General features: G+C 48.8%; 1 protein-coding gene across 5 annotated transcripts in view; it reads right to left on the bottom strand.

Moving 5' to 3' along the window:
- Positions 1-13744, bottom strand: part of KREMEN1 (kringle containing transmembrane protein 1) — a 56819-nt gene that overhangs the window by 14856 nt on the left and 28219 nt on the right. For 2 of the 5 annotated variants that reach the window (XM_036449046.2, XM_045585666.1), the window contains exons 5-9: positions 13387-13540; positions 9458-9790; positions 8398-8559; positions 7193-7277; positions 5466-5622 (exon numbers count right to left, since the gene is read on the bottom strand). In XM_036449046.2, the coding sequence (XP_036304939.1) occupies positions 5466-5622; positions 7193-7277; positions 8398-8559; positions 9458-9790; positions 13387-13540 (891 nt within the window). Of the gene's footprint in view, positions 1-2347; positions 5623-7192; positions 7278-8397; positions 8560-9457; positions 9791-13386; positions 13541-13744 lie in introns of those variants that run through there. The other 3 variants (XR_006742387.1, XM_036449047.2, XM_045585667.1) reach the window with 3 other exon arrangements.

The following is a 13744-nucleotide window of genomic DNA, read 5'->3' as shown; positions in this document are numbered from 1 at the left end:
GAGCCAGCTGGAAGAGGGTAATGGAGGAGAAATGGGGGATATCTGTAATATTCTCAGCAAGATAAATTTAAAAAAGATATGTATACCTTTATGTTCATTGCAGTGTCTTTTACAATAGCCAAAATATAAAAGCAACCTAGATGTTCATTGATTGATGAATGGATAAAGATGTGATACACACACATACACACACAATGGAAGTTTATTCATCAATAAAAAAAAAAATCTTGCCATATGTGACATGGATAGAACTAGAGAGTCAGATGAAGACAAATACCATATGGTTTCACTTATATGTGGAATCTAAAACAACAACACGCAAATGAACAAACAACACACAACAAAAACAGCAGCCTCATAGAAACAGATGGAACCAATGGCTGCCAGAACAGCAGAGGGTGGTGGTGGGGGAACAGGTAGAGAAGATGAAGGGGAATATAGTCAGTAATGTTGTGGTAACTCTGTCTGGCGAGAAGTGATTACTAGACGTAGTGAGAAGACCACATTGAAAAGCATATAAACGTTGAATCACTATGCTGTGCACCTGGCACTAATGTGATATTGTATACCAACCATACTTAGCACTCTACAAAGTCAAAAAGAGCTCCTGGGAAAGAGGGAGGGAAAGCTCAGAGAAGAGAAACACTGGAGTGAACCTTTCAGGGGCCATGATATTGCAACAGCCACTGCAAGGTTAGGGCTGGCTGCTGTGGTGTGGGCCAAGGTCAGCCGGGGAGAGGACAGAGAGAGAGGGCCACAGACTCCATGTCCAGGTAATATGCCTGCCAGAGAACTACGGTAAGCCCTCACTCAACATTGTTATAGGTTCTGGGAAACTGTGACTTTACGAGAACGGAAGTATAATGGAACTAATTTTACCATAGGCTAATGGATATAGACAGGAGTCAGGTCCCTACGGCATGTTTCTGCTCACAACACATCATCAGACTTCTGAATAAAGACCTTTGAAAATACTTCTAGTATTAACCATTGAAATAAGTGTGAGCTATATCCTAGACACAGCTCCTTGTTCTTAACCCCCCACCTCTACTCGACAATAACAAGGCACGGCTACCATTTACTGAAACTATACTAAGATAATAGCCCACCACAATACTATGGGCGGTTACTGAATTGCCCCAATCTGAGAGAGGAGAAAGTAGGAACGCAGGGCTGAGTCACTCGCCCAACGTCACGTGGTAAGTGGTGGGATGGGGATGTGAGCCCAGGCCCCGAGTACCTACCCCTGGGCCATGGGTGTAGCCAGCTTACTTTCACCTAGTTCTCCCCTCCCTCCAGTGCTGGTGTGGGGGCCTGTTCAGCTCCCCCGAGTCTCTCATTTGTGTACCTCCGAGGCTCTGATGGGCCTCCTCACCCTCGGTCTTACCCCCCCTCCCATCTGTTTTTCCTAATGCAAGGGTCTATCCTTCTAAACTAGGAACCTGACGTCACTCCTCCACAGAAACCCTCTGGAGCAGGCGTCTTCAAACTACGGCCCGCGGGCCACATGCGGCCCGCAGAGGAGTCTGACCTGGCCCGCCAGGTTTTTTGGGCAGTGAGCGCAGTCGAGGTGTTACAGTAGGAATTAGTAGTTCATATAGTCCGGCCCTCCAGCTCTCTGAGGGACCGTGATCTGGCCCCCACTTTAAAAAGTTTGAGGACCCCTGCTCTCGAGCATCCCCGTTTTCCACTTCCTGGCCTCTCAGCGAGTGAGAGGTGGGAGCTGAATCCTGAAGGCTGACTCTAGGGCTGGGCCACCCCCATGCCGCTCTCCGAGCCTGTTTCCTCTCTGACCTGCAGAGAGGCTGTCCGGGTATGCGCAGTGCCCGACAGGCGAGTGCTGGGCGCAGAGCGGGCAACTCAGCCGGAGCTTCCATGGTGTTATTACTAAGAAGGGTGGGCAGAGGAAGAACTGGCTGCTCTGAAAGGCAAGATGAATTCCACATGGGATAATAACTGCACGAGTGTTTTAGACATCTTTTCTCACTTAATCTTCATCGCCTTCTGGGGCACAGATGCTATTGCATTTACAGGGAGGGGAGACTGAGGCTGAGAAGTGGATTGCCACCTCAAGGTGGATTCAGACCTAAGTTTTTCTGCTCATCCCCGAGAAGTGCCCCTGTCTCACCGGGTGACGTGCTCATTTGGAATTCCAACTCTTCCAGATCTTATCAGCTGACGGTCACTGCGGGTCAAAGCTGCCGGCGAGACCTGAGGAAACCTGGAGACACTTGGGAAAAACTGAGCCAAAGGTGCGGGCTGGCAAGGGCACACGTTAGAAAGAGCCGAGGATCTCCCTGGGTGCGACACTGTCCTGGGCCCACAAAGACGACAAGCCAGGGAGCACCCCGTTTCTACAACAATGAGAATATTTATTTTCTCCAGGCAGTAAAAATAACATTTTTCTCTCTTTTGTAAAAGTTAAGTACCATTACATTCCATTTTCTTAAATAACAAAACCCTAAAAATATATATTAAATTGTATACAGTGCGTCACACTTCATCTTATATTTTAAAATACATGATGTTTCTATTTTATTCTCAAAGTTGCATACTAAGAGCATATTTACAGATAAAGCCTTGTCATCCAAAGTCAAGATCCCCCGGAAGGTGAGCCTGGACGTGGCTGGTCTGGACGCCGCGTGACCCCTGCGGGGCAGCTCCCGCCACGTGCTCGGGAAGACACCTTCTTTCTGACGCAGATCTGCCTCGGACTTTCCTCCACACCTCACTTCCGTCTCGAGGAGCATGCTGGACTCACAAGACGGAAGCCTGTGCAATGGGCACCCCCTGGGTCTGCAGGCAGAGGGGGAGGCCCTTTCACCCCTGAGCCGGCCAGCCTGCGGGGAGGCGGCTGCGGCTGGAAGGTTTGAGAAACACCCCGCGCCAGGGCAGCTACGCTGGGAGACCTGGCCAGGAGGTAGAAGAGTGAGGAAGGTAAACAAAGGCACCAGAGGAAACAAGTAAAAGGTTAAAATTCCCAAGGTAGTAACAATAGCCGGCATCAAACGCCAAAGAGGAGATTTGCAACCCAAGAGGGTGCCAGCTGACTGGCTATGGAGTGGGAGACCTGGGGCGGCCTCGTCAGGCAGGGAGGGGGGATCTCTGAGGCCGTCCGCTAAGTGCTGGTGAGGATTAAGTGCTCGGACGGGATGCAGAGGCTTGGCGACAGCCTGCGTGCCCGCTGGTGCTGGGATGGCCTGGCCAGATCCTCGGCTGGGTCAGGCCGGCTCCTGCCTGAGCCGATGACGGGGCGTGTGGCAGGCCTTTCCCCACAGGTTTGGCCTGAGGTCCAGGACGGCGGCGCTCACTAGTGCTTTGATCTTTGTGGGTTTCTGGCTGATTGGAGTCTTGAGCCAGAGCCCAAACTTCAGAAGTTACAGCAATCACCTCACCTCGCCTATACCCTGTTCTGACATGGGGCTGTGGGGTAGGTACCCGGGGTTCATTCCCACTCCTTCTCTGCTGTGTAAGCAGTGACACACGGGGAGAAAGAACACAGGGCACTGAGTGCCTCCTAGAGGGGCCAAGGGCACTGTGAGACACAGCGAAGGAAAGGGGAGGCAGCAAGAGAGCGGCCCACACTCATGTTGGGACACCCGCGGAGAGGCAGGGCCTGGGTACCACAGTGCACAGGATGAGGAGGGCACGCAGGTCCTGAGGCACCACTTGCAGCCTCCTCCATTCACCCTCCTCAGGGCAGAGGCTGTGGACCGGATGCTCTCAGAGCCACTGACCACATGGTCCCCGGAGCCCCTCCCCTTCCTCTTTCATCATCTTCCGCTATGTGATCTGTGATGGGCTTTCCTCAGGGTCACCCTTCCCAATCACCCCCAGCCCCCAATATCTCTCTTCTAAAGCAGTGTCTTAGAAGGTCAAGTGCCTCCTGGAGGCACACCTCACTCTTTCTTTCTCAGCTGTTTACTTAGCCACAGGGACCCTCTGTGGGGTGCTGCCGACAGACAGGCTCCAACCAAGACATGGCCGAGAAGATTTATGGCTCTTCCCCCAGGCTGTCCTGAAGCTGGCCTGGGATTCCCGTGGCCCCTCTCCGGGCAGTAAGTTGATCCTGGCAGCACTGGGCTGTTCCAGGTCCAGTCGGAAGGAGAGCACTGGGGCGTCACCAGCGCTTCCAGGATCTCTGAGAAAGGGCTGATCCTGCCACAGCTCAGACAACAAACACACTGGCTTGAGGCTTGGCCCCTGTGACCAGCAGGGTGGGCCAGTGGTCAGAGTAAGTCTTTGGCAGCTGCACTGCCTGCTGGCTGCGTGAACCCGTTGCCAAATTCCACATTCCCTTGGATGAGGGTCTATTCACAGCTCAGGGCCCTTTGTCACCGCACACCTGACACTTGTGTTTGAGAAGAGATTCCTCAAAATCCAGGAATAGTTTGCACATGCCAGTATATTTCCAGTGGTCCTTAAAGGGACAGACCTGTCTCCAGACCCCGGGTCTGCGGACAGCTGCTCCCGGGAAACGGGCCTTTTCAGATCAAAGCATGACGACAGCAGCAAGCAGATCCATGCTTGTGGTGGGTCTCACGGGGTGCCCCCCTGTGGACGCACGGCCTCGTTCCCCTTTTGAAGGTCCCTCTGCCTCCAGCTCCTACCATCTCTCCTGGTTGCCAAGTGTCACCTCTCCCTGTGGACACCTCCCAGCTGCCCCGTTTTCTGGCAGCAGCCAGTGTCAGACGGGTTGCCAATGTGGCAGAACCCCAGGAAGGGCCACGGTAGGAAGTGGCTCAGGGACTTGGGGAGATGAGGCAAAGTGCTGCAAAGAGGGAACCTGGGAGGCCAGAGGTTTGACATGAATGGGGTTCAGAAGACCTAATTCTCAGGCTGCCCAAGATTGGAAGGCCTTTTCTCGTTCAGCGTCTGGAGAGCAAAGCCGAGTCAGCACAGAGCATGGGCCCTCTTTAGCGCTTTGGGATGCTAATACCCAGGAGTAGGGGACCAGGCCAACCCTCAAGAGAGCCTCAGAATTCCCTGCCTGGCCTTCTTCTAAACCATAAAGACCAGGAGAAAGTGATCTATGTGTGGGCAAAACAGAGAAGAAGCAAGCAAGACTCAAGGCACACTACACTTACCACCACCTGACAGCCATCTAAAATATACCTGAACCCAGTGCTGGACACAACCATCTTTGTCATCTCAGCTCCAGTGTCCTGACACCCCCATTCCTGGATCAGAGAGAGTCACACACACACACACACACACACACAGGGCCAGACCCTGGGACTTTGAGTTTCTCTCCTAAGTGCAGCTGATGAAGCAGGACGAATCCAGGCTACGCCTGGCCCTGCAGCGGGGCGCCCCTTCCCAGTCCATCGGCAGGTGCCTCTGAAGAGGCCAAGGGAGAGGCAGGGAAGCGTCCATCAGAGGAAACCACGGGAGAGGTGGTCCCCGTGGCCTTGAGCTCAGAGGAACCTCCTGTCCTGGGCATGGGGGAGCTTTTAGTCACTCACAAGAGGATTACGGTCATCGTGTTGACTCTGACCCTTGAGCTTCTTCTTAAAGATGGAAATCGAAGTAGAAGGCTTATAGAAAATGCTCCAGATTTCTCCTGATGTCCCTGGTTGACGACAATCCCTAAGGTCCCCTGAAGCAGGAGCGCGATGTGATCTGTCAAACAAAAATAACTTAAGAGTTCTTCCTGACAAGACCAAACAACAAAGCAGACCAAACAACCATGAGAGACCTGTACCTATGAAACGGGGCGCTCGGTGAGGGGAGGTCACGGGAAAGACCTAAGCGCTGCCTGCAGGGATCTGAGGACTATTGTGCGGGTGAAATGTGTCCTGCGGGGTGGGAATGCAGCGGGGCAGATTCCAGCTCAGGGTAACAAAGAACTTGCTAACTTGCAGAATTATTCAAATCTGGAAAGGGCTGTCCTGAGAGACTGAGTTTTCAAATTCATTTCTTTTTTTAAACATGGAAGAATGCTTTCTTCACATTACATTTACCGAGTTAAAACGGGACAAAGGCAGGACTGCTCTGCAGGACTGGGTCTTGCCTCAGCACCAGTGCCGTGTGGCAGGGAAGCTGCGGAGGGGCTCCAGGCTCAGGTAGGAGCCAGACATGCACTTTAGGGCCGCAGGGTGCCGTGAGCTGATGGGTGCTATAGGAAGCCTCCTGCTCTCCTGCTGCTGTAGGAGACAAGTGGTCAGGACTGTGCCGAGAGGCTTCCAGAACATGTAAATTGTGACTTAAAAAAAAAAAAAAAAAAAAAAAATATATATATATATATATATATATATATATATATAAATAATATATGGCATGTGAGTGGGCTCGGTAAACAATAATGACACTGTTTCCACTGAAAAATGTAAAGCGCAGTGTGCAGAGGCATGAGGCATGTGGGTGGTCCCAGTGTGACCAAGGGCAGCCTTCAGAGGGCACTGGAGGAGCTGTCACTTAATGTATAAACTTCTGTGGCCGAGGGCTAGTGAGGAGGTAAGGGAAAAGTGGCTTTCACAGGACCTCAACATTCAGAAAGGCCTTGAAATGCAGATAACCTATATATCAATTATATCTCAATAAAACTGAAAAAAAAAAATATGGAGAGAGCTGGACTGGGAGCCACAGGGAAGACAGTAGAAATCTAGAAAAAATTAGAAAGAGCCTTCCCCCCCCCCTCCCCCCGTAAACACGAACTTCATGAGGCCCTTTCTTGGAAAGAAGAACTGCTAAACCTGAACAGCAAAATAAAGGAAGAAAATGTTTTTTTCACAAAGGGTCAGAATTGAAGGACAAAGCTTCTTAAATAACTGCCTTAAAATGACTATTACGCAATAGTTAATAAATGTTAGATTCTCTTCCTAAGAATGTTTTCCAGTTTCTAAAAGGCACTAGGAAATACGCATGGTACCATCCCAGCAATCTTTGTTCTTGCATCAAGATCTCTTCCAGGGCTAAAACACAGGGCAAAAAAATGGAAATTGTTGTTTTTTATGCCCAGATTGTTTCAATCCCCCTTGAAACTGTATCATTTGGATACCGGAGCAAACACAAGCGCTCATCCTTAGTGAAATTTGTCCAGTTGTACATTTCACTCTCCAATGAGGAATGTCTACTGTCACATGTTTCCTAGGACTGAGGACTCTGGGGTCATGTTCTGATATTACGCTTTTACCCACACTAACGAAGCCAGCAGAAAAGGAGCTCTGAGCCTTTGCTCTGTCGTACTCACCGGAATGTGACGTGCAGGAGGATCTTTGCTACAATGGCTGTGACTGTGAGGATGAGGAGCGTTGCCAGGCCATACACTGTCCATCCTGCAAAAGAGAGGGCCCGTCAGACCTGTTTGAGCTCAGTTTTCAGAAGGAAGCCCTGAGGGAACACTGGCCGCTCAGAGATGCAGGTCTGGCCAAGGAGCTCCCTGCAGGTGGGAAAAGCCACCAAATGCAGCTAAGAGCCAGGCTGCATGGAGTACCCCGCTTTCTGAGCACCTCGCCTGGCTTTAGAGCTCCCTCATGGAGAGAGGCAGGCAGTGTGGTCTAAGATGCACTGGACTCAGAGTCGAAAATGATGGCGCACATTCTGTCTCCATTACTGAATCCACTGTACAACCACAAATGAGTTACATAGACTCTGTGGGCCTCAGTTTCTCACCCGAGGAATGAGATGTATGACCTGTGAAATCCTATCCGATTCACAAACAAATGATGGGCAAGCACCAGAGAGGCTCTCTGCCCTGACCTCCTCCGGAGGGTGCTGCGGGGGACCTGGAGCACAGTCTGGAAATCTCCAGGCTAGGTAATTGCCAGCAATAGGCCGCAGCTCTGTCAGCTCCCAAAGGCCCCAATTTCCTTGGCAGAAAAGGGAGAATGCAAGTCTGTACTCAACCAAGTTAAACCACAAGACCATTACCCACTCTCTCTCCTCCTTCGTAACTTTTCTTCATAGCTCTTATCACTATCTCAGTTTTTATTTTGCTTCTTGTCTTTTCTTCTAACTGGAGGGGAGATTTGTTTAGTTCATTGTATAGTCCAGTGCCTACAATAGCACCTGGTACCATTAAAGCACTTACGTATCTTTTGAACGAATGAATGAATAAGTAGAGCTCTTGAAATTGCCAATTTAGGGAGCAACAACTTGGGGTTCTAGAAAGATATTCTCAATGTGAGAAAACACTGGATTAGCTGATTAATCATAATGTACAGAAGGCATAACACATGTTGTCTCTATGGCAGTGAGCACTTTTCCTTAAGAACCAAGGAGTCAAGCTAATGAGAACGTGTCCCTCAATGGGCAGGACAAACATGGTGACAGAGCCAGGGCCCCAATCTACCTTGGAATGAGAAACACCTAAGAGTACTTTGATTTTGTAACCGCCAAGGACACTGCCTTCAAGCTCTGTGGCTTCCACCCCCTTTGATGGTGTCTGGGAACTGCTACCTGGGACGGTCTGAGGTGGGTGGCTGGGGCTGGTGGTGATGACGTAGAGGACTTTGGAGGACCGGGCAGCGCTGATGCTGAGGTTTGCCTGCTCCGTGATCACCTCGGCCAAAGTCTGGTTGGCAGTGGGCCTCCCCTGCGGTGGTTCTTCTTTAACAGCTGGAAGATCAAAAGGAATTCACTGGGGAAAGCTGATAAAGACAATGAAGAACAAGGGAGAAGGAGGCACTGGAGCTCCTGGTTATGTAGAAAGTTTGTTTTCTCTGATCCAGTTCTGGGTGTAATTCTCCCCACTGGCCTTCAAGCAGAACTTGCCAGGCCCTGGCCCTGAATAAGGCAGAAGGAATGCACTGTCAACTTCTAGTCATTTAACTGGTCTGTCTGTGGACATCACAGAATACTTTGTCATTTCCTACCTTTGTGCCTTTGCAGCTAAGGATCCTTCTGCCTGGAAAGCCCTTGTCTTTCCTATCTACTGACCCAAATCTGACCTGTTCTTCAAGACTGTCCCACCTGTGGGGTGGCCTCCTCCCTGTGACTCCCTGTAGCATAAACTGACTGAACTCTTCTTGAATGCCCTTGACATCTAGGATGAAGATGTCTTAGGTCTTAAGACACCCTGTGTTTCTCATATGCTGACAAAGATATGTGCCTGGAACACATGTGCCCACATTAGAGACGCAGAGCAGGGCCCCACCATGGAAGAGTTGAAGAAAGTTGGGACACCAATCTTCTGTGGTTGGCTGGGATCTGAGAGACAGGATGATGGACCAAATATCCTCCATCAAGCCTTCCGATTCTATCAGCCTCAGTTCTTTCTTTTGGTTGTTCTTTTAACCCTCCCATGGAAACTGTTATTAGGACTGCTAAAATGGCAAACATGACAGGTTTCATCTCTTTTCTGTATCATGAAACATACAAGTTCTGAAATGGGAGGTGGGGAAATCCGTAAGTTAACTCAGTAGCTGCTGACTAAGACCTCCCAGCAAGAACTGCCCAAGCTCCACAGGTCACAAGGGTGTGCAGGAGGAGCTGGAGACACACAGGGAAGTCTTACCTTGGTATAAGACAGCAAATCCCTGGGCCTGATTGATGCGATCAGAGAAGAAATAGAGAATGACAAAATCCAGGGAGACATTAAAAGACAAAGGTGGGCGGTTCCTTCCATTGAATCGGACCAGGACTTGGTGGGTGTAGCCATCCAGCAGCTCCACCATATCTGCTGAATCCCTGATGTCAAATAAGGTGAAGTTGAAGTGGATGTGGGAGGCCCCCGGAACCCGGATGGTCCAGTAGCAGACCCTCCCTGTGGCGTAGGTGTCAGGAAAGTCAGGGGAATAGACTACAGAAGTCATGGCCGAGTAATTCCCACCGCAGGCACCAACGAGAGCTGTGGGAGATAAAAGGACACGGCCCTCAGCCTGAGCTCAGCCACGGGGCTCATTTTCCAACCAGTTACAACCATTCTTCTGAACTTCTGAATGTGATCCAGCTTAGGTTATTGTTTTTAGTCTAGAAGGCCAGACTGTCTTCTGTTTTAGGATCAAATCACCAAATGAATCACTTAAACCCTGAACAAATGACTGTGGAAGCTTTTTTTTCCTTTCCCCAGGAGACCTTAGAATTAGAACACAGCACAGTGGTGTGGCCTAGGTGGGGGCCAGGCTGGAGTCAGAGAGTCTGGGTTTGGGACCAGCTGGGCCATGTGATCCTTCATTTCCAGGCCTCTCCCTTCTTTCAGTTTTGAGATTGGAGAGACCACCACCTGCTCCTATATCACATGAATGTATGAGGACAGATGAGATGAAACAGTGGGCCCTCTTGGCAGGGAGGCACTCCGTGAGGTAAAGTCGTGAAAAAAAAAGGGCCTGTATTACAGCACAAGGGCAACCCTGATACCTTAGAGGATATATGCACAAGAACTGACTTTCTGCCTGGAGGAGACTTACTCAGGTCTGATCACTGTATTAGCATGTCTGATTTCTCTGGACTCTGTTTTGTTTTTTACAGAGAGGAAGGGAGAGGGATAGAGTTAGAAACATCGATGAGAGAAAAAACATCAATCAGCTGCCTCCTGCACACCCCCAACTGGGGATGTGCCCGCAACCAAGGTACATGCCCTTGACCAGAATCGAACCTGGGACCCTTCAGTCCGCAGGCGCCAAACCGGTTAGGGCTGGATTCTGTTTTTGATTTGTAGGTTCCAGAAAGGGGATACAGCCACTTGACCGTATCTTAGGTGGTGAAGTGTAAACACGGTCCTGGAAGTGACCGTTCTTGAGAGAGAGTGTTGGGCTAGGATTTAAAAAGCTTTGGGGGCGTTCCACTTCCCTTTAGGATGTAGAAAGCAGTAAGAGGATGCTGCTTTCATCCAAACAATGAAAAAAGCTCAAAACTTTTATCAACTTGTCAGAAAGCTGAGGTCTAAAGACAAAGGAAATTTAATTCTAAACAGTAAGAAGCCCCTCCAATGAGATTCAGACCACACAAAAGTGTTTCATCTTTGACAGAGCACAAAGAGGAGGTAGCCACCATAAAAGCAAGGAAGAAGCAAGCAGCTAAATTTTTAACAAACCCTACAGGTTGAATATGGGCTAGTCTCTCAGTTTGGAGCCCCAGATACAACAGGAGTCTGCACGCACTTGCAGGCAATTCTGGTCAGGCCTCCCCAGCACCCACCAGAATCCCCCTCCCAAAGGAAGCAAAGCCTTAAGCTGCTGGGAGAGGGGCAGCAAACCTTCTTGCTCCCAGAGCCAGGGTGGAAACAAAACCTGTTTGCCCTGGAAAGAGGGAGGAGGAAATTCTCTCTTTCCTGTCAGAGCAACCAGGCACAGATCTGCTTTGGGGAAGAGCAGAGGCAAAAGCCACCGGCCCTGGGTTGCGCTGAGCCCAGGATCCTGTCCCAATGAAAGCAGGGCAGGAAACGCTCTCCTTCCCAAGAGCTGCCACAGATGCAAAGCAGTGGTTAGCTTCCGGGAGAGGGACGGGGTGCAGGAATGCTGGAAAGGTCCTCCCTGAGCCCCAGGAACATGTCCTGCCTAAGACTGAGGATGGACAGGAGGACCAAGACATCCCCCGACCCCTTGACCTCACAGAGCATAGCATCAAGTTACAGGCATTAGCAGTCCAACACTGCGGGAGGGGAAGACCCTGGATGGCACAGGCATGGAGAAGCTGCTCAAAGCTAAGGGTGGGACAGGAACACTGAAGAAGCCCATGGGAATCCCAGGCTCCACACTAAGCACAGGAAACAGCAGCTCATCACTGAAGGGATCTGAAACCTGATGTGCATGGAAGACAATGACAGAAGCAAGAAAATCCACACCCAGCTCACCACTGACAGAAAGGCTCAGTCCCCACACTGCGCAGGTAAGTTCTATGGACCTCAGCCTCTGCTGTTGTTTTGCACATCGTGTATGGCATTCAATAAAATATTACAGCACACACATAAAAGCAAGCAAAAAAGAAAGAGAGGGGAAAAGACTAATTGTCAAGAGATAAAACATCTGATATATAAAATTCATTTTAGGTTTGCAACATAATATTTAATTTATGTAGCAAACCTAAAATGAATATAATGTCAATCACATCCCAATATTTAAAAAAGAGAAAACAATCTATAGAACCAGACCCAATAATGCCCCAGACATTAGAACTACCACAGACTACATGATTAATACAGAAAAGACCTAGTGGAAAAGATGGACCATATGCTTGAACAGACTGAAAATTTTAGCAGAGATATGAAAACTATATAAAAGAGTCAAATGTAAATGTTAGAAATAAAAGAAACAATTATCAGATATAAAAAATCCCTTTGATGAGCTTATTAACAGATATACAAAATTGAGGAAAGAATAAAATAATTTGAAAATAGGTCAATAGAAATTATCCAAAATGAAACAGAGAAAAGAATAAAGTGAAAAAAGCAAAATAGCACCCAACAGCTGTGAGATAATATCAAATGGTCTAATAATATGTAATTGGAGTCCCAGAAAGAAAAGAAAAAGAGAACAAGGCAGAAGAAATATTTGCAGAAAAAATAAATGCTACGAATGATCCAAGGTCAATGAAAAGTAATCTAAGAATCTCACCAAACTCCAAGCAAATAAATTAATAAATAAACATAAAAAAATACCTAGACATATCATAGCTAATGCTGAAAACAGAAACAAAGATAAATCCCTAAAAGCAGGCAGAAGGGAAAAGCCTAAAAACAGTGGAACAAAGTTCGAGCGGACATCTCTAGAAACGATGCAAACCACAGACAAAGAAGAAATATTTTTTTAAGTACTAAAAGAAGGAAACCTATCAGTACAGAATTTAATATCCAGCACCTTCCAGTGCACGGGACGATGTTCCAATCAACCGGGCCACACCAGCCAGAGAAAGAGGATCTTTTAGAAAAACAAACAAGAAAGGCCCTGGCCAGGTGGCTCGAGTGGTTAGAGCATAACTCTGATATGCCAAGGTTGTGGTATTGATCCCGGTCAGGGCACACACAAGTAACCAATGAATGCATAAATAAGTGGAACAACAAATTGATGTTTCTCTCTCTCCTTTCCTTTTCTCTCTAAAATAACAGATTTAAACACACACACACACACACACACACACACACACGCACACTCGCACACACACGAGGATCTTAAAGCTGATACTGTGTAGTTATTTGTTTGCATCAAATTAGAAAGGTAATCTTTTCTAGGTTGTCTAAGTGTCTCCCAATAGGCCATGTCTCTCAAGCACATGACACACTGTCATTAATTACTTGTTAAATGGATGTCTTCCTCTCTAGGACAGGGGCTGAGTCTTCTTGTTCAGCACTCTATGGCAGGGCCTGGTCAGTGCCTGGCCTGCAGTAGGTGCTTACCAAGTATTGCCACATGAATAAAATAATACATGGAGAGAAGTGGGGGGCAGGCTTGTTCTCTTGGCCCAACAGTTCCCGTGTCTTCAACAGTAACGGGCACAAGGCATACTCACTGTCAAAGAGGATGATCCGGCCATCGCCACCACAGAGCTGGGTTTGATCCCCGAAGCAGACGCTGTTGCACTCAGTACTGGCTACCTCCCCATACTTCCAGTAATCCGGGTTGTTTCCGCAGAAGCAAGCATAGCCTGACTCCATCCCAGCAAACTGCCACAACAGAGAAGCAGGACTTGGTGTCAATCAGGGATGTCAAGTGAACGGAAGGATCCTGGCAAGGTTGGTCCCAAGAAAGCAACCAGCCTCATTTTCCCAACCCACCCTTCCCCTGGGACCTCTCCTTGTCCCATTCTTACAACAGGCCATTACACACCGAGGGAGGGAAGAGGAAGAAAGAAAAAGGGAAGGAAGGAA

Source organism: Pipistrellus kuhlii, unplaced genomic scaffold (assembly GCF_014108245.1).
Source record: "Pipistrellus kuhlii isolate mPipKuh1 unplaced genomic scaffold, mPipKuh1.p scaffold_m20_p_20, whole genome shotgun sequence".
Lineage (NCBI taxonomy): Eukaryota > Metazoa > Chordata > Mammalia > Chiroptera > Vespertilionidae > Pipistrellus > Pipistrellus kuhlii.
This window is presented reverse-complemented; position numbering and strand designations above follow the sequence as displayed.